Raw genomic sequence first — 25,414 nt, forward strand, 5'->3', positions numbered from 1 at the left:
TGTTTCATAAAAAAATTATAGGTATTCGTAAAAACGTGTCTGGTTAAAAGATGGAGTCACAGTATTATAAATAATTAACTTAATCAGAAGCAATCAAGTGTTCTAACTGCAACACAAATAATTCAACAAGAATTTAATTTGGTACAATGGATAAAAGTATCTCAGTTGAAAAGATCTTGCGGAGAAGGACCTGACTTCCCTTGGTATTACAAATTGGAGCCAAACTGCGAAAATGTAAAACGAATGGCGCGCTGTTGTAAACTCGGCTATAACCGCGTAAGCGTTGCCTACGCCAGTTATGAAGACGTTTTTTTAACCTTTCGGTTCTATAACTTTTCTTGTTTTTCAACAAAAAGAAAAGCTAGTCTCTTCACCATTCAACATGTTTAATGTTCTCGTTTTTTTAATTTTTTTAACTAATTAATTCATTGCATCTTTGCACTTTTTGGTGGATTTAGCTTCTCACAATGACATACTGGGTAGTCAACGTTTTGAGAATAGCGTAAACCAGTTCTGTCAGGGCCTTCCTAGAACGCCTTCAGGAGATGGTCTCTTTTAATAGGAAACCCACATTTGCACCATTTCAATATTCTTCCATGGTCAAATATGATTGGGGACCCAATTTGAAAGAAAAGTCAGACCCTTTTCCGTTGAGGCGATGCTGAAGGTGGTCTTAGGAATTCCATAAATACTGGATGTTTGTCAGTCCGGCCGTCCGTGCTAGCTGTAACTTGAGTAAAAAATTTAGATATCTTGATGAAAATTGGTACACGTGTTTCTTGGCACCATAAGAAGGTTGTTTTCTTAGATGGGCAAAATCGGACCACTGTCATGCCCATAAAATGCCGAAAACTAAAAGACTATATTATACAAAATTTGGTACAAAGGATCGCAATAGGAAGGGGCATATTTGGATGTAATTTTTTTGGTAAAGTGGGCGTGGCCCAACCCCCTACTTAGTTTTTTAACATATCTCGTAAACTACTAAGGCTATATCAACCAAACTCTCTAGATTCGGGTTGTAACATTATCTTGACATCCTTATACTACAGTTTAGGGCTAGCGAAATCGGTTCACAACCACGTCCCTTTTCATTTTACCACAGTTTTGAAGCATTCATGATTCGTTCACTTAACAGTATATAAATTAAGCACCAGTGAAGCTTTACTTTTAATTGCCTACTCAGACCATAGTGGTACCTGTTGGTAAGAGTGATTTTGCATTGGTATACGAAATTATCTACAACTTCAAAGTTATGACTGTCAACAGTGACGTGGGAGCCAAGACGCGAGTGCGCTTACTGTTTGTTTGATGACAGGAGATATTTCGTCTTGTCCTCGTTCACCACCAGACCCATAAGCTTCGCTTCTCTATGCAGTCTGGAAAAAGCAGGGTGTTATTTTCAATGATATCGATATCATCGGCGTACGCCAGTAGCTGTACACTCTTATAGAAAATTGTACCTTCTCTATTTAGCTCTATAGCTCGTATTATTTTCTACAGCAACAGGTTAAAGAAGTCACACGATAGTGAGTCACCTTGTCTGAATCCTTGTTTGGTATCGAACGGATCGGAGAGGTCCTTTCCGATCCTGATGGTGCCTTTGGTGTTGGTCAACGTCAGCTTACACAGCTGTATTAATTTTGCAGGGATACCAAATTCAGACATAACGGCGTAGAGGCAACTCCTTTTCGTGCTGTCGAAGGCAGCTTTAAAATCGACAAAGAGATGGTGTGTGTCGATCCTCTTTTCACGGGTCTTTTCCAAGATTTGGCGCATGGTGAATATCTGGTCACGGTGGGCTTTAGTCCTTCACACAGTACACTCGATATAACCTTATAAGCGAAGTTAAGGAGGCTTATTGGCGCAGAATGTGATGTCAGGCATTCATAGGATTGTTGTTCTTCAAACGGGTAATTGCTATTCTAATTTTTTCACGGTCGGGCAATGGAACATCTGTTCCATCGTCATCGATTGGGGAATCGAGTTCGCCATCTCCTGTTGTTGTACTTTCACTGCCATTCAGCAGGCTGGAGAAGTGTTCTCTCTACAAACTCAGTATACTCTGGTATCAACAACTAGATCACTTTCGTGGGTCCTACAGGAGTGTGCTCCGGTCTTGAAACCTTCAGTTAGTCGCCAGCTTGTCAAGCTCTTCATACTGGTGCATTTATTTTTTATCTGCAAATGCGTCTCGATTCCCTCTTTAGCTCCCGGTATCTATCCCATCCAGCACATGTTGCGGTCGATCGTAACATTGCGAGGTAGGCAGTCTGTTTTCTCTCCACTGCGAGACGACAATCCTCATCATACCAGCTGTTTTTTTTGACATTTCCAATAGTTTCGGTTGCAGCCGTCCCACAGTGCCCTTATACCGAGATGCTGATGAGTGCTCTCAAAGAGCAGGAGTGCAAGTCGAGTAGAAAATCGTTCGGTTGTCGGTTGTGATCGCAGTATCGATGTCGAACCTTCCTTGTGTTTGTTGACGTGTGCGCTTTTCTACACAGAGGTGGGTGCGTATCTTAGCTGCTACAAGATAACGATCCGAGTCAATGTTAGGACCACGGAGCCATGTGTCCATCTATCACAACATGATCGATCTGGTTGCGAGTAATTCGATCGGGGGAAGCCAAGTAGTTTGATGGATTTTCTTATGCTTATCTTTGATCACTTCGTCCTTCTCTTCCGTTGGGGCGTGGGCTCAAATAAGCGATATGCTGAAGATCCTCGCTTTGATGCGGATTGTGGCTAGACGTTCATCCACCGGAGTGAATCGACAGGACTCGACGACGGAGTCTCTCTCCCATCACGAATCCCACACCGAATTTGCGCTCCTTTATATCGCCGCTGTAGTGGATGTCAGAAGGACCGGTCCTTGTCCCGTCCATCGCTTTTCTGTCAGAAACTTTCCTCACTTACGTGTATTTCTACATATGACTCCATCCTCCAATGCAATATATCTCAGCAAAATTAAGTGAGCGCATAGTCTTCGATATATTTTATCTTGGTGGTGAAAATGAATGAAATCGTTTCAGGAATTACCTCAGTCTCCATATACTATTTATGATGATATTTCTTATTCTATTATCTTTATAAAATTACATCAATAAATTGCTAGAGTATAAAATCTTCGGGTGCACTCGAACTTAGCCTTTCCTTTTTTGTTATAAATTATACATATGTTGAGAATGTAAAAGGCGCAGAATAAGGCTATTACTATGAACTTATTAATTACTGAATTTTATTCTATGTTTTGATAAGAGTTCGTACATTGTGTACCAGGAAAATATTATAACTGTTAGCCAATTTACTATTGCGTAATCACGTAGGTAAAATCATGAATTTTACTTAATCTTTAATTCAACGTGCACTTTAGAGAAAGTCATCCTACCAAAACCAGCAATTATTTACCAAAACTGCTGTAATATCCACATGCACAATAATTGGTTAAGCTATTAAATATTACAGCAGTTTTTGTAAGTAATTGTTCGGTTTTGGTAGAATGACTTTCTTTAAAGAGCAAGTGAAAATTATGATTATGACAACAGCTATGATGCACTCACAAGTAAAGTGGGAATATTTCCACAGTTTCATAAACTTTGAATACATGAAAATATGTATATGTATATAATACATTGTGTATAATACTTGCACGTAAGCGCCTATATCATGTACCTTACATACATATATTACATTCAAAGGTAAGTATTTACGGGATGTGCAATAAAGTACGTAGTGAATGTCATTGTGGTTCCAACCAATTGAGTACACACTCAAAAATTGTGCAAATTGTAAAATTGTAACAATTATGTTCACCCATGTGGTAAATCCTCGAATACTGGCTTTTTATTTGCATGTATCTATAAAAGAGTGGTTCATTTATTATATAGACTCAGTTTGTCATCAAAGACTTAGACATTAAGTAAAGTTATTCAACACGGAAAGATTAAGGATTTGAAAATGAACAAAACACATATTTTATGGATTTCGCTACTGCTCTCTGCGGTATTGGTACTCAAAAGTGAAGCATTGCCTAAATATGTTAACAATTCAAAGTGAGTTAAAAATTAATTATTTTCCATCTTCAAGAACAAATACCTTTGGAATAAAAATGTGGGTTGCAAGTGTTAGTGATTATTTAAGGAAAACTAAATTGGATATATTGTTTCTTATCGAGTATAATTTTTATTTTATTATTTATATTCTTATTCTTGTTTCAAACGACAACGATTTGACAACTCCATAATCGATAATAGCAGTCAGCAAACATTTTTGTAATTATATTTATTCTGATAAAAATAGTTATATACTCAATTAAGAATTTTAGAAATTTGAACTAATTGAAATATATTACATGCAAAGTCTATTAAAAAAACAGGTGAATTTACAACCTTCGCGGGCTACCAATAAAAGCTCGCCAAAAGCGACCATTTTTTCTACAGCAGGATGCCTCTTACAAACACAATAAATATGCAATATAGCTGAAACTGTAACCATGTGTTCAAGACGAATGTACCAGCATAACAAAATAAAAAATCGATTTTATATAGCCTGTGAAATTTGAAAATTCACCTAATTTTTTTAACAGACCATACATACAAACATAACTAAACTAACCCACTTTTTTTACAAACTACATGTTTTATCTAGATCGCATCTTATTGATAATAGTGATGGCCAGTTCAATGGAAGCCAGCTCATATATGATATAAACGCAGCAACTACAAAAGATCGATTACAGCGATTGGGTTATACAACTGGATATGGAACCTTAAATGTAAGACCTTTTCATTATTAATATATATTAACTTAAACATAAATTTAAACATTAAAATAATATATTCAAAATTATTCATCATCATATTTATTTTGAAAACAAAAAAATTTTAATGAGCATGCGAACTGTACGTACGGATAACAATAAATACATACATACATATATAATCTTCCATATTGATTATCTATTTATCCACTAAAATAATTTTAGGGATATCCGGGAGGTACAGGCATTTCTGCCTACAATCCAATAAAATTAGATTTAGGAGGAGTTGTATTAGGCACGTTGGTTGGCATTGGCGCAATTATAATAATTCCGAAGTTGTTAAGTGCTTTCCATGGAGGATATGCTGGTTATGGCCGAAGTGAAAATGACCGCGACCTATTATCGCTTTCAAATATGATGAATAGAATTGATGATATACTTGGACAAAATAATATAGATTCAACAAGTTGCACGCAACGTGCTGTTTGCAGTTATGTCCGCTCAACGGAATTGAATTTAAAAACAGGTGTTCCAGACCAAATAGATGAACTCATCCACACGCTCTCGGAGTAAGTAACACCTCCAATTTTATAAGTGTAAATATTAAATCTGTAATATTATATTAATCATGCATAGTGTAATATTTTAACGTAAATATTTCAAGAAGGCATGTGAATTCTATGTTACACTCTCACAATATCCTTTACAGAGTATACTAGTTATACTCTCGCAACAAAAGTTGCTAAAGAGAGTATTATAGTTTTGTTCACCTAACGGTTGTTTGTAAGTCATAAAACTAAACGAGTTAGATATAGGGTTATATATATCAAAATGATCAGGGTGACGAGACGAGTCAAAATCCGAATATCTGTCTGTCCGTCCGTCCGTCCGTCTGTCCGTGCAACGGATAACTTGAGTAAAAATTGAGATATCTTAACGAAACTTGGAACACGTATTCCTTGGCACCCTGAGGAGGTTGCTTTCGAAAATGGGCAAGATCGGACCATTGCCACGCCCACAAAATGGCGGAAACCAAAAACCTATAAAGTGTCATAACTAAGCCATAAATAAAGTTATGAAAATAAAATTTGGAGCATAGGATCGTATTAGGGAGGGGCACATTTGGATGTAATTTTTTTTGGAAAAGTGGGCGTGACCCCGCCCTCAAATAGGTTTTTGTATATAACTCGCAAACCAATAAAGCTATATAAACCAAACTTTCTGCAGTCGTGTTTTTCAGCCGTTTCCTTATACAGTCCAAAAATGAAAGAAATCGGATAATAACCACGCCTCCCTCCCATACAAAGGTTAGGTTGAAAATTACTAAAAGTGGGTTAACACACTAACCAAAAACGTCAGAGACACTAAATTTCACATAAGAAATGGCAGATGGAAGCTACACTCAGATTTTTTTACAAAATAGAAAATGGGCGAGGCGTCGCCCACTTATGGGTCAGAAACCATATCGGAGGAACCACCTGACCGATTTCAATGAAACTTGGTTTGTAGTAGTTTCCTTACATCCCAATGATATGTTGTGAAAAAAAAGCCAAATCGCTTCACAACCACGCCTACTTCCTATATAACAGAACTTTGAAGACGATCTGAATCGTTTAATTTACAATATATAAAGTAAGCACTAGTGAAGATATCGGTGCAGAGCTTTGCACAAATACTATGTTTATAGTGTGGCAGCCCCATTCTAAAAATCGCCGAAATCGGACCATAGGTTTTTTAGGCCCCATATATTGAACACGAGGACCTCGGTGCTTCTAACCTAATATTATGGTTTCCAACTTTCAATGGACTTTATGCACTATATATGACGAATATGTGGGTCAAATTGTATATTATTAATATAAATAAAGTTAAATAAATAAATTGCGAGAGTATAAAATGTTCGGTTACACCCGAACTTAGCCCTTCCTTACTTGTTTTTAAATCGTTTCGTAACATCAATTTTAATCGAGGTTGGTCTGGCCGACCAACAAATTCAATTAATCGGGAAGAAGTAAGGAAGTGCTAAGTTTGATTGTAACTAGTGATGAGCGATATTGCTATTTTTGAATCATCACAGTGATTCAGTAATTGCTATTTTTAAATCACTGTGATTTTATATTGCTATTGCGATCACAACAAAAAAAGAATTTATGAGAATTTGTACTCCACAACTTTTTTTTAAATTTTTTTACATTTACATTTTTATTAATTTTAACAATATCCAAAATTTACCTGCTTTTGTAATCAGAATTAACTAATTAATAATTTTTGGGTACATTTAACTGCTCTTGTATCACCGTACCCAAAATTACCGAAATTGCAACTAAATTTACTACTGTGATCACTGAACAGTGATTGCTACTTTCGAACTGATATTGGTACTAAACAGTGATTGCTACTTTCGAACTGATATTGGTACTGAACTGTGATTGTTACTTTTCGATCTGCTATTGCTACTGAACTGTGATTGGTACTTTTCGACCTGCTATTGATACAGTGATCGAATTAGAATCACTGAACTGCTATTGCTACAGTGATCGAATATGTACTGTGATCGAACAAAAACACTGAAATTCTCTATAGCTACTGTGATCGAACTCAAATTACTGAATGCTATTGCGATTGTAAATCACTGCTCTTTACAAAAATTAAATTAAAAAAATTAAATTATCGCTCATTACTAATTGTAACCGAGCATTTTATATTCTCTGAATTTTAAATTCATAGCACCAAACTACAAAAGGGGGATTCTCATGCTTTTGCAAAACCCTTGCACGGTGCACGGATTCCCAAATTTTCGTGCAATATTGCGGGGGCCGATAGATTACCGGCAGAACTATTCAAATACGGCGGCGAAGAACTGATAAGGTGCATGCATCAGCTTCTTTGCAGAATATGGTCGGAAGAAAGCATGCCTGACGATTGGAATCTCAGTGTGCTCTGCCCAATCCATAAAAAGGGAGATCCCACAATCTGCGCCAATTACCGTGGGATCAGCCTCCTAAATATCGCATACAAGGTTCTATCGAGCGTATTGTGTGAAAGACTAAAGCCCACCGTCAACAAACTGATTGGACCTTATCAGTGTGGCTTTAGACCTGGAAAATCGACAACTGACCAGATATTCACCATGCGCCAAATCTTGGAAAAGACCCGAGAAAAGAGGATCGACACACACCACCTTTTTGTCGATTTTAAAGCTGCTTTCGACAGCACGAAAAGGAGTTGCCTTTACGCCGCGATGTCTGAATTTGGTATCCCCGCAAAACTAATACGGCTGTGTAAATTGACGTTGAGCAACACCAAAAGCTCCGTCATGATTGGGAAGGACCTCTCCGAGCCGTTCGATACCAAACGAGGTTTCAGACAAGGTGACTCACTATCGTGCGACTTCTTTAACCTGATGCTGGAAAAAATTATAAGAGCTGCAGAGCTAAACCGAGAAGGTACAATCTTCTAGAAGAGTGTACAGCTCCTGGCGTACGCCGATGATATTGATATCATCGGAAGCAACAACCGCGCCGTTTGTTCTGCTTTTTCCCGCATGGATAAGGAGGCGAAGCGAATGGGTCTGGAGGTGAATGAGGACAAGACGAAATATCTCCTGTCATCAAACAAACAGTCGGCGCATTCGCGTCTTGGCTACCACGTCACTGTTGACAGTCATAACTTCGAGGTCGTAGATAATTTCGTATACCTGGGAACCAGCATCAACAACACGAACAATGTCAGCCTCGAAATCCAGCGCAGAATAACTCTTGCCAACAGGTGCTACTTTGGACTGAGTAGGCAATTGAACAGTAAAGTCCTCTCTCGACGAACCAAAATCAAGCTCTACAAGTCGCTTATCATTCCCGTCCTGCTTTACGGTGCAGAAGCTTGGACGATGTCAACATCAGATGAGACGACACTAGGAGTTTTCGAGAGGAAAATTTTGCGCAAGATTTATGGTCCTCAGAACATTGGCAACGGCGAATACCGCAGACGATGGAACGATGAGCTGTACGAGTTATACGACGACATTGACATAGTTCAGCGAATAAAAAGACAGCGGCTACGCTGGCTAGGTCATGTTGTCCGAATGGACGAAAACACTCCAGCCCTGAAAGTGTTCGATGCAGTACCCGCCGGAGGAAGCCGAGGAAGGGGAAGGCCTCCACTCCGTTGGAGGGATCAGGTGGAGAGCGACCTGGTTACACCTTGGATCTCCAACTGGCGCCGAACTGCGAAGGAGAGAGACAGGTGGCGCACTATCGTCGATTCGGCTATAACCGGCTAAACGGTTGCAACGCCAATCACATACATACATTGCAAGAGCTTTGTATATACACGTATATTTTTATATAAAAAGTATTTATAAAAGTATTTAGAATTTATATGTATTTATATATTAATTAATGAAATTTAAATTTTTAATATACATATGTTTAAAGAATGATTTTTTTCCCTTCTAGAAACACTCTCGTTGGTTATCTTTTAGATGGTACAGCAATCAAAGAGGCTTTAGAAATAGGAAAGAAAGTTAACGGGAAGCCTTGTGAACAGATGTACACATCCTGCCCACTGGACAATAAAACAGCCGCTAATTTGTTAATGAAATTACTGCCTAACAAAAGTTCTTCGAATCCATTGAAATCGCAATGATTAGATGTTTTCCTTTTTTCATTTTTAATTAAATATATCCGCACTCCGGAAAGATATACTAATGCTTAAAATGTATATTGACAAAGCATATTGTGACACATTTGTCTTATTTCGATACATACGGAGAATAAAGATAATAACTTTACATGGTCGCATAATCTTATTTTTCAAAATAAATCAAGTCAGAAAGTGAAATAGAATAACGGCCACGCCTAATCACAATATAAAGGTTATGTGTCTAGTGAAAAACATCAACACCGCAAGGCAATACTGAAGGTCTTCATGTGAAACACTATATACATTGAAAATGCACGTATAATCGCCCAACTTTATGCGAAATATTCTGGCAACTATTCTACCAATTTCAGCCATATTTAATTAATAATATTCCCTGTTTGGTCTAATGTACAGTTTAGTCCAAATCGGACCAGTAACTAATACTTCTCTTATAGCACACAAATAAATTACATCAAGTCCCTTAACTATAGAAGGTTCCCTGATCTGAACTGAAAATTAAATTCGAATTATAAGACTTCAAGCACCCTAGAAACGTCTTAATGAAATTAATATAAATGATAACATGACCTTCGAACTTTATTTCTAATGCCAGAATTACATGTGCAGAATTCTGCATGCAGAAAATTTTTTTTACTGATTTGACAGTTCAAATTCTGCACCTCAATGCAGATGTACATCTGAAAATGGAATTTGAATTTCTCTGCGCAGAGGCAGTGCTGACAACATTCAAATATTAAATTTTTGAGCAATGTCAACAACAGACCAGATATTCACCATGCGCCAAATTGGGGGGAAGACCCGTGAAAATAGGATCGACACACACCATCTCTTTGTCGACATTAAAGCTGCTTTCGACAGCACGAAAAGGAGTTGCCTTTATGCCGCGATGTCTGAATTTGGTATCCCCGCTAAACTAATACGGCTGCGTAAGCTGACGTTAAGCAACACCAAAAGCTCCGTCAGGATCGGGAAGGACCTCTCCGAGCCGTTCGATACCAGACGAGGTTTCAGACAAGGTGACTCACTATCGTGCGACTTCTTTAACTTGATGCTGGAAATTATAAGAGCTGCAGAGCTAAATAGAGAAGGTACAATCTTCTACAAGAGTGTACAGCTACTGGCGTATGCCGATGATATCGATATCATTGGAAACAACACCCGCGCCGTTAGTTCTGCTTTTTGCAGACTGGAAAAGGAAGCGAAGCGTATGGGTCTAGTGATGAACGAGGACAAGACGAAATATCTCCTGTCATCAAACAAACAGTCAGCGCATTCGCGTCTTGGCTCCCACGTCACTGTTGACAGTCATAACTTTGAAGTTGTAGATAATTTCGTCTACCTGGGAACCAGCATTAACAGCAATAACAATGTCAGCCTGGAAATCCAACGCAGAATCACTCTTGCCAACAGGTGCTACTATGGACTAAGGAGGCAATTGAAAGGTAAAGTCCTCTCTCGACAAACAAAAACCAAACTCTACAAGTCCCCCATCATTCCCGTCCTACTTTACGGTGCAGAAGCGTGGACGATGTCAACATCCGATGAGACGGCACTAGGAGTTTTCGAGAGAAAGGTTTTGCGGAAGATTTATGGTCCCTTAAACATTGGCAACGGCGAATACCGCAGACGATGGAACTATGAGCTGTATGTGTTATTCGACGACATAGACATAGTCCAGCGAATAAAAAAAACAGCGGCTACTCTGGCTAGGTCATGTTGTTCGAATGGATGAAAGTGCTCCAGCTCTGAAAGTATTCGAAGCAGTACCCGCTGGTGGAAGCCGAGGAAGAGAGAGACCTCCACTCCGATGGAAGGACCAGGTGGAGAGGGACCTGGCTTCGCTTAGTATAACCAATTGGCGCCAAACTGCCAGAAGGAGGGATGTGTGGCGCGCTGTTTTGGACTCGGCTATAACCGCGTAAGCGGTGTCTACGCCAGTCAAGAAGAAGAAGAAGATAACATGACCTTCGAACTTTATTTCTAATGCCAGAATTACATGTGCAGAATTCTGCACGCAGAAAAATTTTTTTTACTGATTTGACAGTTCAAATCTGCACCTCAATGCAGATGTACATCTGAAAATGGAATTTGAATTTCTCTGCGCAGAGGCAGTGCTGACAACATTCAAATATTAAATTTTTGAGCAATGTCTGGCAGCATTGTGAATTGCGCACAGTTGCTCATTGAAAATAAACAAAATTACAGCTTCGCTACTGCTAGCTATTGACAGTTAGGCAAGTTTCTGCTTTTTTAAGCCAATATTTTATTGATTAACTATCAGACCCGGTCACATGTTTTTGTGGCTAAGGTTTTCATAAAATTATAAATTTTTTCAATATAATGAAAAACTTCTTATGCAACGAGACGAAAGCTTTATAGCCGGTAAATTTGAAAATTATTGATGTACCTTATTTTGGATCTGTATTAAGCGCCAAACAACATTGTTTGGTTTCTCGATGAATATAAAATTTTCGTTTACGTCGCCGATAAAATTCCGGACCCAAATCGCGCCAGTCGTGAGCGAGCGAGTAATCGTCTTGTGAAATAACTTCCCTGGTGTTACTCTAAATGACATTGCGAATGAAATGCGAAACAAAACAAAAGAAAAAATATTTGAATTGGAATTGAATTTATAGCATGAATAGAAATGCCCTCACAAAAATCACCACACTCACTATTGTTGTTGCAAATAGACCTTTGGGCAGCACACGTTGGTTGCTAAAGGAAAATAATATTTTAAGATCTTTTTGTAAAAATACTTTAATTTAATAAAGTTGATATTTAAAAAGTAATTGAAAGTAAAATTACGGATTTCTTGAAATACTGAAAAGTTCCGAAAAACTAAAACTAACACGTGACCATTGCTGTCTGCTGACCAAAAAAGAACCCGCCCACAGAGGAGCTTAAACCTCGTTTTTCATTTTGCTTTAAATTGGATGCTTTAGGACAAAAGTATGAAAAGCTAACCATTGCTGAAAAAATCACTGGATTCTACCAATTTTTAAGACACCTGCTGTGATAACTTAGGGCCTTGGCTCACCTTTAAACAATTGTTTAAGGATGTAGGAACTAAGCCACAAGAGAAAATAAATTACGTAAATGACTTGCTCAGTGCCTTTTTTCTTAATAAATATATTTAAATACTATGATCATCAAGGGAATTCGATGTATTTTTGAAACTGTTTTATATATCTAACTTGATTTGTGATTGATATAAGACGGTATTTTATTATACCGGGTTTTTGCGCGGTCAATACTTGAATGTGCGACGTAGATTTAGCGAGCCTTTTTAATAGTTTAGTTCTAAAAGATAAAGTTCTATAAAAAATTAATACTGAGGAGTTAACTGCTATAGTAACAGCTGCGGTATCAGCCGCCTTCAGCTCGCAAAAAGAGGAATTCGACAAAAAGTTGAACGAAATCTCAAAAAGATTTACAAGTACGTCAACAGCTAACGTTGAGAGATTCGAAGGGGTTAGGATTTCAGGTACCGTGCGTTGCGAGGAAACTCTTGACCTAGTTAAATCTTTGCTGAATTCGATGGTAGGCAAGAGACTTACGTCTCATGGATGCATGCCTCACATACGGCCTATAAATTATATGAACCTTATGATGGAAGCGCTAAACATTATCAGGCAGTGGCCATTATAAGAAACAAAATTAGAGGCGCTGCAGATGCTGTTTTATCGTCTTTCAACACTGTTCTTAACTTTAAGGCTATAGTGGCAAGATTAGATTTCACGTACGCTGATAAGCGGCCAATATATTTAATTGAACAGGAGCTAAGTACCTTGAGACAAAGAAATCTGACAAAGAAAGCTTACGTTGCTTACCAATAAAACTATCATGACATATGAAAGTCACATAGCTAACTCAATAAATGATAAATATAGGTTAGATGCATTACGTGTTTTGGTGTTACGTGTTGTTTCTGGCCTTAGGAAGCCCCTTTGGCACTTGCCCAGGAAGTAGTCATGAACGATACATGTTTGCATCAAACTACTCTAAACATCTTGAAGACAAGGACCGAGGTCACTCTTCAGTTAAGATAATATATGAGACCAAGAGCAACCAAATATAATCACGTAGCGGTCATAAAAACCCCTACTTACAAAATAGACAAGAAAAGCGCAATCTTTCGAGTAATAATAGAGATCAGGGCACCGAACCAATGGACATAGATCCATCCACATCTGGTTTCCCCTGCTCAACGAAGTTCGAGCACCACAATCCCACAAGAAATTTTTTACAGCAAAATAAGTCCCAAAATATGCACGTCTCTAATAATCGGCAAATCCCTTTTAATACAGGCAATCAAGGTCAGCAAATTAAGCGACCTCCTGTATCAGAAAGAAGTACTGGTCCAAAAGTCCAGAGAATCCACCACATATCAGATACATCGGAAGATGTAGCAACAAAAACTACGTACGATAGTAATGTGGAACGGGAAATCGAAGATATCGAAGAAATTAATTTTTTAGAAAGGGGGCCCAGCTCCCTTTTGTCAAACGAACAATAGGAGTTGAGGGCAAAGAGATAAAAATGTTAGTGGACACAGCTAAAGCTCCAAAAAGCTTTATAAAGCCCCTTACTGAATTAAAAGGCATTGTGCCATTAACGAAACCGTTCGTAATTAAATCGGTTCACGGCGAGAGCAAAGTAGGGCAAAAATGTAAAATTAACTTGTTTGGCATAAATTCAGATTTTGTAATATTACCAAATTTAATAAGCTTTTACGCGATAATTGGGCTTGACCTGCTAACGCAAGTCAATGCAGTCGTGGACCTTCAAAAAGGTGAAATAGTTCATGATTTTGGAATTGAAAAATTATATTTTATAAAAATTGACAACATTAGTGCTTTGAAAATTCAACAGGAAAGTGTATGTATGTGATTGGCGTTGCAACCGTTTAGCCGGTTATAGCCGAATCGACGATAGTGCGCCACCTCTCTCTCTCCTTCGCAGTTCGGCACCAGTTGGAGATCCCAAGTTTAACCAGGTCGCTCTCCACCTGGTCCCTCCAACGGAGTGGAGGCCTTCCCCTTCCTCGGCTTCCTCCGGCGAGTACTGCATCGAACACTTTCAGGGCTGGAGTGTTTTCGTCCATTCGGACAACATGACCTAGCCAGCGTAGCCGCTGTCTTTTTATTCGCTGAACTATGTCAATGTCGTCGTATAACTCGTACAGCTCATCGTTCCATCGTCTGCGGTATTCGCCGTTGCCAATGTTCTGAGGACCATAAATCTTGCGCAAAATTTTCCTCTCGAAACCTCCTAGTGTCGTCTCATCTGATGTTGACATCGTCCAAGCTTCTGCACCGTAGAGCAGGACGGGAATGATAAGCGACTTGTAGAGCTTGATTTTGGTTCGTCGAGAGAGGACTTTACTGTTCAATTGCCTACTCAGTCCAAAGTAGCACCTGTTGGCAAGAGTTATTCTGCGCTGGATTTCGAGGCTGACATTGTTCGTGTTGTTGATGCTGGTTCCCAGGTATACGAAATTATCTACGACCTCGAAGTTATGACTGTCAACAGTGACGTGGGAGCCAAGACGCGAATGCGCCGACTGTTTGCTTGATGACAGGAGATATTTCGTCTTGTCCTCATTCACCTCCAGACCCATTCGCTTCGCCTCCTTATCCATGCGGGAAAAAGCAGAACAAACGGCACGGTTGTTGCTTCCGATGATATCAATATCATCGGCGTACGCCAGGAGCTGTACACTCTTGTAGAAGATTGTACCTTCTCGGTTTAGCTCTGCAGCTCTTATAATTTTTTCCAGCATCAGGTTAAAGAAGTCGCACGATAGTGAGTCACCTTGTCTGAAACCTCGTTTGGTATCGAACGGCTCGGAGAGGTCCTTCCCAATCATGACGGAGCTTTTGGTGTTGCTCAGCGTCAATTTACACAGCCGTATTAGTTTTGCGGGGATACCAAATTCAGACATCGCGGCGTAAAGGCAGCTCCTTTTCGTGCTGTCGAAAGCAGCTTTAAAGTCGACAAAAAGGTGGTGTGTGTCGGTCCTCTTTTCACGGGTCTTCTCCACAATTTGGCGCATGGTGAAGTCTGGTCAGTTGTCGATTTTCCAGGTCTAAAGCCACACTGATAAGGTCCAATCAGTTTGTTGACGGTGGGCTTTAGTCTTTCACACAGTACGATCGATAGAACCTTGTATGCGATATTTAGGAGGCTGATCCCACGGTAATTGGCGCAGATTGTGGGATCTCCCTTTTTATGGATTGGGCAGAGCACACTGAGATTCCAATCCTCAGGCATGCTTTCTTCCGGCCATATTCTGCAAAGAAGCTGATGCATGCACCTTATCAGTTCTTCGCCGCCGTATTTGAATAGTTCTGCCGGTAATTTATCGGCCCCCGCTGCTTTGTTGTTCTTCAAGCGGGTAATAGCTATTCGTATTTCTTCATGGTCGGGTAATGGAACATCTGTTCCATCGTCATCGATTGGGGGATCGGGTTCGCCATCTCCTGGTGTTGTACTCTCACTGCCATTCAGCAGGTCGGAGAAGTGTTCCCTCCATAATCCCAGTATGCCTTGGACATCGGTTACCAGATTATCACCTTGGTCTCTACATGAGGATGCTCCGGTCTTGAAACCTTCGTTAAGTCGCTTCATTTTTTCATAAAATTTTCGAGCATTCCCTCTGTCTGCCAGCTTCTCAAGCTCTTCGTACTCACGCATTTCGGCCTCTTTCTTTTTTTGTCTGCAGATGCGTCTCGCTTCCCTCTTCAGCTCTCGGCATCTATCCCATCCCGCACGTGTTGTGGTCGTTTGCAACGTTGCGAGGTAGGCAGTCTGTTTTCTCTCCGCTGCGAGACGGCTCCTCATCGTACCAGCTTGTTTTTTGTCGTTGCCGAAAACCAATTGTTTCGGCTGCAGCGGTACGCAGTGAGTTTGAGATGCCGTTCCACAGTTCCCTTATACCGAGATGCTGATGAGTGCTCCCAGAGAGCAGGAGTGCAAGTCGAGAAGAGTATTTCGTGGCTGCCTGTTGCGATGGCAGCTTTTCGACGTCGAACCTTCCTTGTGTTTGTTGACGGGCGTTCTTTGCTGCACAGAGGCGGGTGCGTATCTTCGCTGCGACCAGATAGTGGTCCGAGTCTATATTTGGACCTCGGAGCGTACGCACGTCTAAAACACAGGAGACATGTCTTCCGTCTATCACAACGTGATCGATTTGGTTCCGCGTGTTTCGATCAGGAGACAGCCAAGTAGCTTGATGTATTTTCTTATGCTGGAATCTGGTACTACAGACGACCATATTTCGGGCCCCAGCGAATTCGATCAGCCTCAGGCCGTTTGGTGATGTTTCGTCATGGAGGCTGAATTTTCCGACTGTTGTGCCAAAGACACCTTCTTTACCCACCCTGGCGTTAAAATCGCCAAGCACGACTTTTACATCGTGGCGGGGGCAGCGCTCATAGGTACGTTCTAGGCGCTCATAGAAAGCATCTTTGGTCACATCGTCCTTCTCTTCCGTTGGGGCGTGGGCGCAAATCAGCGATATGTTGAAGAACCTCGCTTCAAATGCGGATTGTGGCTAGACGTTCATCCACCGGGGTGAATGCCAGGACTCTGCGACGGGATCTCTCTCCCACCACAAATCCAACACCAAATTTGCGCTCCTTTATATGGCCGCTGTAGTAGATGTCACAAGGACCCACCTTCTTCCGCCCTTGTCCCGTCCATCGCACTTCTTGGATGGCGGTGATGTCAGCCTTGAGTCGTATGAGGACATCAACCAGCTGGGCAGAGGCACCTTCCCAATTAAGGGTCCGGACATTCCAGGTGCATGCCCTTATATCATTGTCCTTAAAAAGTTTGCAGTGGTCGTCATCAAAAGGGGGGTGTCTCATCCGAGGCTTTCGTAGATTTTTCATTGGTACTTCGTTTTTATGTGGTGGGTCCCAAGCTCTACGCACAACCGCATAAGCGGGCTTCGCCTTCTCACTTTAGCTCGCCTTCAAACGGATGTCTGTTGGCTACCCAGAGGATACTTGGTCTAAAACCGGAAGTCGTGAGCTGCTTGAACCATGTGGAGAAGAATCGTTTCTGGCCACTCCCAAGTGAACAAGTGAATGACAATCAAAAACTTTCCTCACTTGCGTGAACTTCTACACATGATCCCATCCTCAAGTGTACCTCTTGCAATAAGGGAGGATTTTTCAAATATGGTTAAAAAAAGACAGGCTTTCGCCGATCCGAACGAATCACTGCCATATAACACAAATGTAGTTGCTAGGATTCGTACAAAACTTGAAGAACCGATTTATTCTAAGATGTATCCATATCCAATGGGGGAGTTGACTTTGTTAACAATACAATAAAATAACTTTTACGAAATGGTATTATAAGATGATCTACGTCTCCCTACAATAACCCCATTTGGGTCGTGGACAAGAAGGGCATTGATGAGTTTGGCAATAAAAAAAGTGTCTGGTGGTAGATTTTCGCAAACTTAACGAAAATACCATTGACGACAAATACCCAATACCAAATGTCATTTCGATTTTATCAAATATGGGACATGCACAATACTTCACAACCCTTGATTTGAAGTCTGGATTTCACCAGATCGAGCTCGCTGAGCGAGACAGGGAAAAAATAGCCTTTTCCGTTAGCAACGGAAAGTATGAATTTTGTAGGCTACCTTTCGGATTAAAAAACGCACCGATTTTTTTAAAGAGCCATAGACGACATCTTAAGGGAAAGAATAGGAAAAAGCTGCTTTGTAGAAAATGTTATTATTTATTCCGAATCTAAAGAACAACATATTAAAGACATAGACTGGGTCTTGAAGAGTCTACATGACGCTAACATAAGGTGTCAGTCGACAAGTCCAAATTGTTCAAAACTGAAACAGAGTATCTCGGATTAATTGTATCAAGGCGTGGCATTAAGACGTGCCCAGATAAAGTTAGCACAATGCTAAACTTCCCAACCCCCGAAACCTTGTACGGTCGCAGGTCCTTTCTAGGATTAGCAAGCAACTATAGATGCTTCGTGAAAGACTTTGCCAGTATAGCCAAACCATTGACTGATATTTTGAAGGGAGAAAATGGAAAAGTTAGCGCTTACAGATCCAAAAGAGTGAAAATACTTTTAAATTCAAAGCAACTGCAGGAATTTGAGAAACTTAAACACATTTTAGTATCGGAAGACGTAATGCTCGCTTACCCTATTTTAAAAAAGCCTTTGATTTAACTACGGATGCGTCCAACCGTGGCCTGGGTGTCGTTCTTTCTCAGGAAGGCAGACTATGTTGCCGATGCTCTTTCGCGACAGCAAGTTAATATGATGGACGAAAATAAGAACTCAGATTCAGCAACGATTCACAGCGAAAGATCATTAACGTACACCATAGAGGTATTTGAAAAACCGGTTAATTGTTTTAGGAATCAAATAATTACACAAGTATATACGGTTTTGGATCTGGGCAACCAAAAGTGGTTTCTATGACAATTGATGACACTGAATCCGAATCTTCATTTCGTTTTTTAAGATTGTTCTAGTTTTTAAAATAATCAAGAATTTAATTTTTTATGATTATTCACGTATCCAGTCCAACAGTAGTCGCTCATCATGCCTTCATCCCAAAATCCTTGGTATCCTCTTTCAATGTTAGCTAGATCTTGGTGTAGCCGCTCTCCTTGTTCGTCGCTCGTATCACCCAAGTTTTCGGGAAAAAAATCGAGATGGGAATGCAGAAAATGGATCTTTAAAGACATTCTAGCTCCAATCTTTCGATAATTTTGCAACATATCGCCAATAATTTCCATAAAATTAGGGGAATTGTGATTACCAAGAAAGTGGTGAACGATATTTTGAAAAGATGTCCATGCGGCTGCTTCATCGGGCGATGAACATTTTGTAAATTTTTTATCAGCCATTAATTTTCTAATATCAGGTCCGACAAATATTCCTTCTTTGATTTTTGCATATGACAATTTAGGAAACAACTTAACTAAATACTGAAAAGCTGGTCCTTCACGGTTTAATGCTTTGATGAAGTTCTTTATAAGGCCTAGTTTAATGTGAAGAGGTGGCAGGAAAATGTATTGTGGATTTACAAGTGGTTCAGCGGAGACGTTTTGCTGTCCAGGCTCATATTGCCATTCTTTTCTCACATAATGATGTTCAGTTGCGCGTCTATCCCACAAGCATAAAAAGCAACAGAATTTGGTGAATCCAGATTGCATCCCAGTTAAGATACCAATTACCTGTTGAAATAATATAAAAAATAAGTGTTTTCGATTTAATTGGAATCAATGTTTAAACCTTTAGATCGCCACATATTATCCATATATGATCATTGTATTTGATGAAGCACAGGATCTTCCGCATAGATTCGTAGCATTCCTTCGTTTGTACTGCATGAGCAATGGGAATAGATGGTTTTTTATTTCCATTGTGGAGAAGATCAGCTATTAGGCTGTATTTGGAACCATCAATGAATAAACGCCATTCGTTTCGATAGTACGGTATATTCATTTCATTAAGTAAACCATTAATATCGTTACTGAAACTTATGTTGTCTGCTTTTTTTAAGAACGGTCGAAGTGTCTGATTTCTGTTTCTGTATACAGTAACTTGTGTTCGAGAGTCTAGATATTTCCATTGCTGCAACCGTGATGCTAGCAACTCTGCTTTTTGTTTGGACAAATTCAAATCACGAATCAAATCGCTTAGTTCATCTTGCGAAATTAAATGTGTCTCCTCCATGACAAAGTCGCTATCATTACTAGGTGGTGATGGAACTAAAGTTTCCAGGACGTTTCCACTTATACTTGGACAAACTGGCAATGAATCATTAGCAGTACGTGGAACTGCCTTGGATACTGATGATACATCAGGATATTCATATTTTGCAAATTTTTTTGCATTTATGCCCTTAATTTTCATTAAACAAAAGTAGCAATCATCTACATGGTTTTTAGGTTCTCTCCAAAGCGCTGGCATTGAAAAGGAAAAGTACTCACGTTCTCTCAATGACCACTTATATAGCTTTGTTTTGCATGCGTTACAAATAAATTTCGGTATCCATGACTTATGAATGTCTGCTTCTCTGAAACCAAAGTGGTGCAGATACGCATCTTTGAGCCCATTTGTTATTATTTTGTCACTTTTTTTAATCATATAACTACCACAAACGTAACAAAAACACTTTGAATCAACTTTGCAACACTGTCTCTGCATTTTTATTTGCTCTAATCACTTATTTTATTTTACTGCTACAGTTGAAATGACTTATCAAGCAGTGCCTGTAAGATTGGGAGAATTTACCTCAATCGGTATTTAATTACTGTGCTTGTAACAGCACAATGGTGCTATCATGCAAGAACTAGGAAACTATAATCAATCTTAAAAAACTAAATGCATATTCGAATTCAGCATATCAAATATAGTTAAGAATCGTTCTTATCTGCTCAGATCCAAAAGTTGACCTGAATTTGTAAACTTGTGTTATTGAAGAAAGTGAGTTTCCGTCAAAACGAACTTTCATTATTTTTGGGAATAAAACTTGACACTGCATACAGTTTTGTGACAGAAGCACGCTCTTATGAAATATACAGGACATTGTGAATACTAATGTAGTTAACCCAATTTATTGTAATTTATCCATACTAGCCTACATTCAGCATGACTTGGTGAGAACCCGCAAGTTCGGCTCACCAGTGAAACACTAGTGAGTTCACTACTTACCGGTAACCCCCACTGGTTACCCCCTCATAATACCGGCAATGCAATTCACTCATGAATTTAACACGGCAATGTCATTGACGGTAACCAGTTAACACTACTCACTAGTGATTTCATCACCTATACTTCGCTAGCTACTTCACCACATAGCCCTGAATATATTTCAATAGCTACCTCGCTACATATATTCGGTTATAATTCACTTCCTTTTTCATTACCTACCTTTATTTCAGTTTCATAAATAAGAAACACAATATATTTAAATGGCAACAAATTTAAAATATTAATTTTTATTATAATTTTTTGTTCACAATTTTTATTTACCATTTGTATTGTACTCTTGATACTCCTATTAGTTTGGAAAGACTTTATCTAAAAAAAGAAGATTGTTATTAAAGATTTGCGTTTATTAAAAATTAATTAAATTGCATAACTTACTCCACGCTGTGCTCCACTTCCTAATGAGAATTTCAATATGATTGCCATTTTTGACCTCTAACTATAAAGAAGTATATATATTTAAATCGTATTAATGAATTCACATATGAATAATATAGTATGAATATATATTATATTCACTAAGTTGTAATATTTTTTTTGCGCATGCAAGCACTCTCAACTTAACTTGTGCCAGAATGATCTAATTCTTACCTCGCAAAGACTTATTTCCTTTCCTACTGCTGCCACGCTTCTCGTCATTTTCACTTTTTTGTTATCACTATAAATAATTTATATTTTTTTGTTTATTAATTCTTTATTCACTTTTTTAATAATGAATATGTATACTACTACTATATGTGCTACTCAACTGACCAAGAATTCTGTTCTACTGGTCCCGTACATTTTTAGAACTGGGGAAATTAGGATCAATACTGGTTTCCTAACAATAATTTTTATAGTGTACGTTAGCTTAACACACACAATCAATTGTTTTTACTGCGCAGAAATTAGTGATGAGCGATATTTCACTACCGGTGATTTTTTCACTGTGATTGAAAAATCACATATAGCAACTGTGATCAATTTTTGTAAATATCAGTGATTTACAATCGCAATTGCAGTTCAGTAATTTGAGTTCGATCACAGTAGCTATAGAGAAGTTCAGTGTTTTTGTTTGATCACAGTAGCAATAGCAGTTCGAAAAGTAACAATCACTGTTCAGTAACAATATTAGTTCGAAAGTAGCAATCACTGTTCAGTAACAATACCAGTTCGAAAGTAGCAATCACTGTTCGGTGATCACAGTAGAAATTTTAGTTGTGATTTTGATAATTTTGGGTACGGTGATTACAAAAGCAGTTAGATGTACCTAACATGTATTAATTATTTAATTGTGATTACAAAAGCAGGTAAATTTTGGATATTGTTAAAATTAATAAAAATGTAAATGTAAAAAATAAAAAAAAAAAAATGTGGAGTATAAATTCTCATAAATTCGTTTTTTGTTTTGTTGTGATCGCAATAGCAATATAAAATCACAGTGATTTAAAAATAGCAATCACTGAAATCACAGTGATTCAAAAATAGCAATATCGCTCATCACTAGTAGAAATGTGTATGAAAACATTATAAAGCAGTAAACTTTATGTAAATTACATTTTTTGCAAAACAAAAATCTATAGTACTACTTCGAGTTAAACACACAATTATTAATTATATTACAAACATTTTAAATGGCGAATGAAGTTGAAAAATTAATCGTTGTGTTTTTATGAACTGACTTGCAAAAATAATAAAATAATTAATAATCTAAATAGAATTATAATAATATATATAATAGCATTGTCTTTTGTGTTCATACATGTGTGCGTACAATCCACCATACGTCTTGCTCGCTGTGAAGTCAGCAAGCAACCAGGGATAAAGGGATGTCCAACTTATTCCAGTGTGAGAGCGCCTCAAAATTTGCGTTTTTTATAACATTTTGCATTATTACCAGATCAGACAAAATACTAATTTTTGGGCATTTTAATAAAAATACTCAACATTTATTATGGTTAAAAATTATTATATACTGAATGTTTAATATAAAATGTACGTTTTATATTTCATTTAGCGATAAAATGGTATATTAAAATAGCCGGTTTTCGAAGTTTCAGTAATAAATATGGTCAATTATTAAGTGTCAACTGAAAATAAATCAATTTCTTTTATAATTTTCCATGAAAAATTAGTTTCTCGATGCTGCAATTGACAAAAACATTCTTAAACCACTTTTAAATTACGCGTTTTCATTGATATTTATTGTTTTAAGTTCTTATTAGTGATCTTTCAAGGCGGCTAAAAATGTCTCCATCGCATTATTTTTTTTGCAACATTTCAATCTGGCCTTTCCAGTTTCCCAATTGCGAAACGTCAAAACCTCCTCATCTCGACAAACTGTCAAAGTTTAGGTGGTTATGACGTTTACAATTGCGCTCTCACTTCCAGTGATATGAGAGTTGTACATCTCTTTATCTCTGAAGCAAGAAGAGGGCTGCCGATCACTGCTCTACAAATTCTAATTCACAAATTCATACCGGCCGTATTGCAGGGAAATGTTTCCAAGTACAAAAATTAGATACGCTAAAAACGGACATTTTTGACCCGAATGATCAGTTGGAAATAATAGCTGCGGAGCATAATCGTGCACACCGTGCAGCACAGGAAAATGTTAAGCAAATCTTGAGGGACTACTTTTTCCCAAAGATGGAAAAGAAAGCCAAAGAGGTTGTTTTAAACTGTAGGATCTGCTCAAAATCGAAGTACAATAGGCAGCATCGGAAACATAAAATAGCAGATACACCCATACCACTATACTCAGGAGAGATCCTACATATTGACATTTTTTCTACCGACTCAAAGTATTTCTTGACTTGTGTAGACAAGTTCTCAAAATTCGCAATCGTTCAGACCTTAGCGTCGAGAACAATTTTAGACATAAAGCCCCAATTAATACAAATTTTGAACATTTTTCCAAAAACAAAAATTATTTATTGTGACAACTAAAAATCGCTGAATTCAAACACTGTCAGACAACTTCTTTCCAATAATTTTGGTATTAACATCATCAATGTCCCACCTTTGCATAGCTGCTCCAATGGTAGAGAGGTTTCACAGCACTTTAATTGAAATTGCTAGATGCCTGAAGTTGGAAAGATGTATTGATGATACGACGGATCTAATCTTGCTGTCAACCATTGAATATAACAAAACAATACATTCTGTTACTAAAATAAAGTCAGTAGACGTATTTAGATCCACCATTGATAAACCGAATAATGAAGTATCTGAACGTATTAGATGTGCGCAACAAAAAGAGCTCACAAGTCACAACAAAAACAGAACCGAGCGTGTTTTTAAAGAAGGAGATAAAGTTATGGTAAAAAGAAATACTAGACTTGGTAATAAGTTAACACCACTGTATGAGGAATATACAATTGAAAAAGACCTAGAGAGTGCTGTTTTAATTAAGGGGAGGGTGGTCCATAAAGACAATTTAAAGTAAATACTAGTCTGGCCCCATTTCTTCTTTGATATTCCAATAACAGAAACCTAGGCTTATTACAAAAAATTAAATTTTGCTACATCGAATTTTATGGTGACTAGGTACCATGTGTACAAGTTCACGCAAGTGAGGAGGATGGGACCATGTGTAGAAGTTCACGCAAGTGAGGAAAGTTTTTGATTGTCATTCACTTGGGAGTGGCCAGAAACGATTCTTCTCCACATGGTTCAAGCAGCTCACGACTTCCGGTTTTAGACCAAGTATCCTCTGGGTAGCCAACAGACATCCGTTTGAAGGCGAGCTAAAGTGAGAAGGCGAAGCCCGTTTATGCGGTTGTGCGTAAGGCTTGGGACCCACCACATAAAAACGAAGTACCAATGAAAAATCTACGAAAGCCTCGGATGAGACACTCCCCTTTTGATGACGACCACTGCAAACGTTTCAAGGATAATGATATAAGGGCATGCACCTGGAATGTCCGGACTCTTAATTGGGAAGGTGCCTCTGCCCAGCTGGTTGATGTCCTCATACGACTCAAGGCTGACATCACCGCCATCCAACAAGTGCGATGGACGGGACAAGGACGGAAGAAGGTGGGTCCTTGTGACATCTACTATAGCGGCCATTTAAAGGAGCGCAAATTTGGTGTTGGATTTGTGGTGGGAGAGAGACTCCGTCGCCGAGTCCTGGCATTCACCCCGGTGGATGAAAGTCTTGCCACAATCCGCATCAAAGCGAGGTTCTTCAACATATCGCTGATTTGCGCCCACGCCCCAACCGAAGAG

At 38.7% G+C, this 25,414-nt stretch overlaps 1 protein-coding gene across 1 annotated transcript; it reads left to right on the forward strand.

The window, feature by feature from the left end:
* The first annotated feature begins 3,595 nt into the window (after window positions 1-3,595).
* LOC105220179 (uncharacterized) lies at window positions 3,596-9,981 on the forward strand. Its single transcript, XM_011196592.3, has 4 exons — window positions 3,596-4,055; window positions 4,651-4,777; window positions 4,988-5,331; window positions 9,217-9,981. The coding sequence occupies exons 1-4, from the start codon at window positions 3,961-3,963 to the stop codon at window positions 9,404-9,406; spliced, it is 756 nt and encodes a 251-aa protein (XP_011194894.2). The 5' UTR covers window positions 3,596-3,960; the 3' UTR covers window positions 9,407-9,981.
* The last annotated feature ends 15,433 nt before the right edge of the window (window positions 9,982-25,414 follow it).

The sequence above is a fragment of the Zeugodacus cucurbitae genome, chromosome 2 (genome assembly GCF_028554725.1).
Source record: "Zeugodacus cucurbitae isolate PBARC_wt_2022May chromosome 2, idZeuCucr1.2, whole genome shotgun sequence".
In the NCBI taxonomy this organism is placed as follows: Eukaryota; Metazoa; Arthropoda; class Insecta; order Diptera; family Tephritidae; genus Zeugodacus; species Zeugodacus cucurbitae.

Coding starts and splice junctions, on each gene's coding strand:
- LOC105220179 (XM_011196592.3), top strand. CDS start 3,961: ATGAACAAAACACATATTTTATGGATTTCGCTACTGCTCTCTGCGGTA. Junction 4,056..4,650: donor AAATATGTTAACAATTCAAA/GTGAGTTAAAAA, acceptor TGTTTTATCTAG/ATCGCATCTTATTGATAATA. Junction 4,778..4,987: donor CTGGATATGGAACCTTAAAT/GTAAGACCTTTT, acceptor AAATAATTTTAG/GGATATCCGGGAGGTACAGG.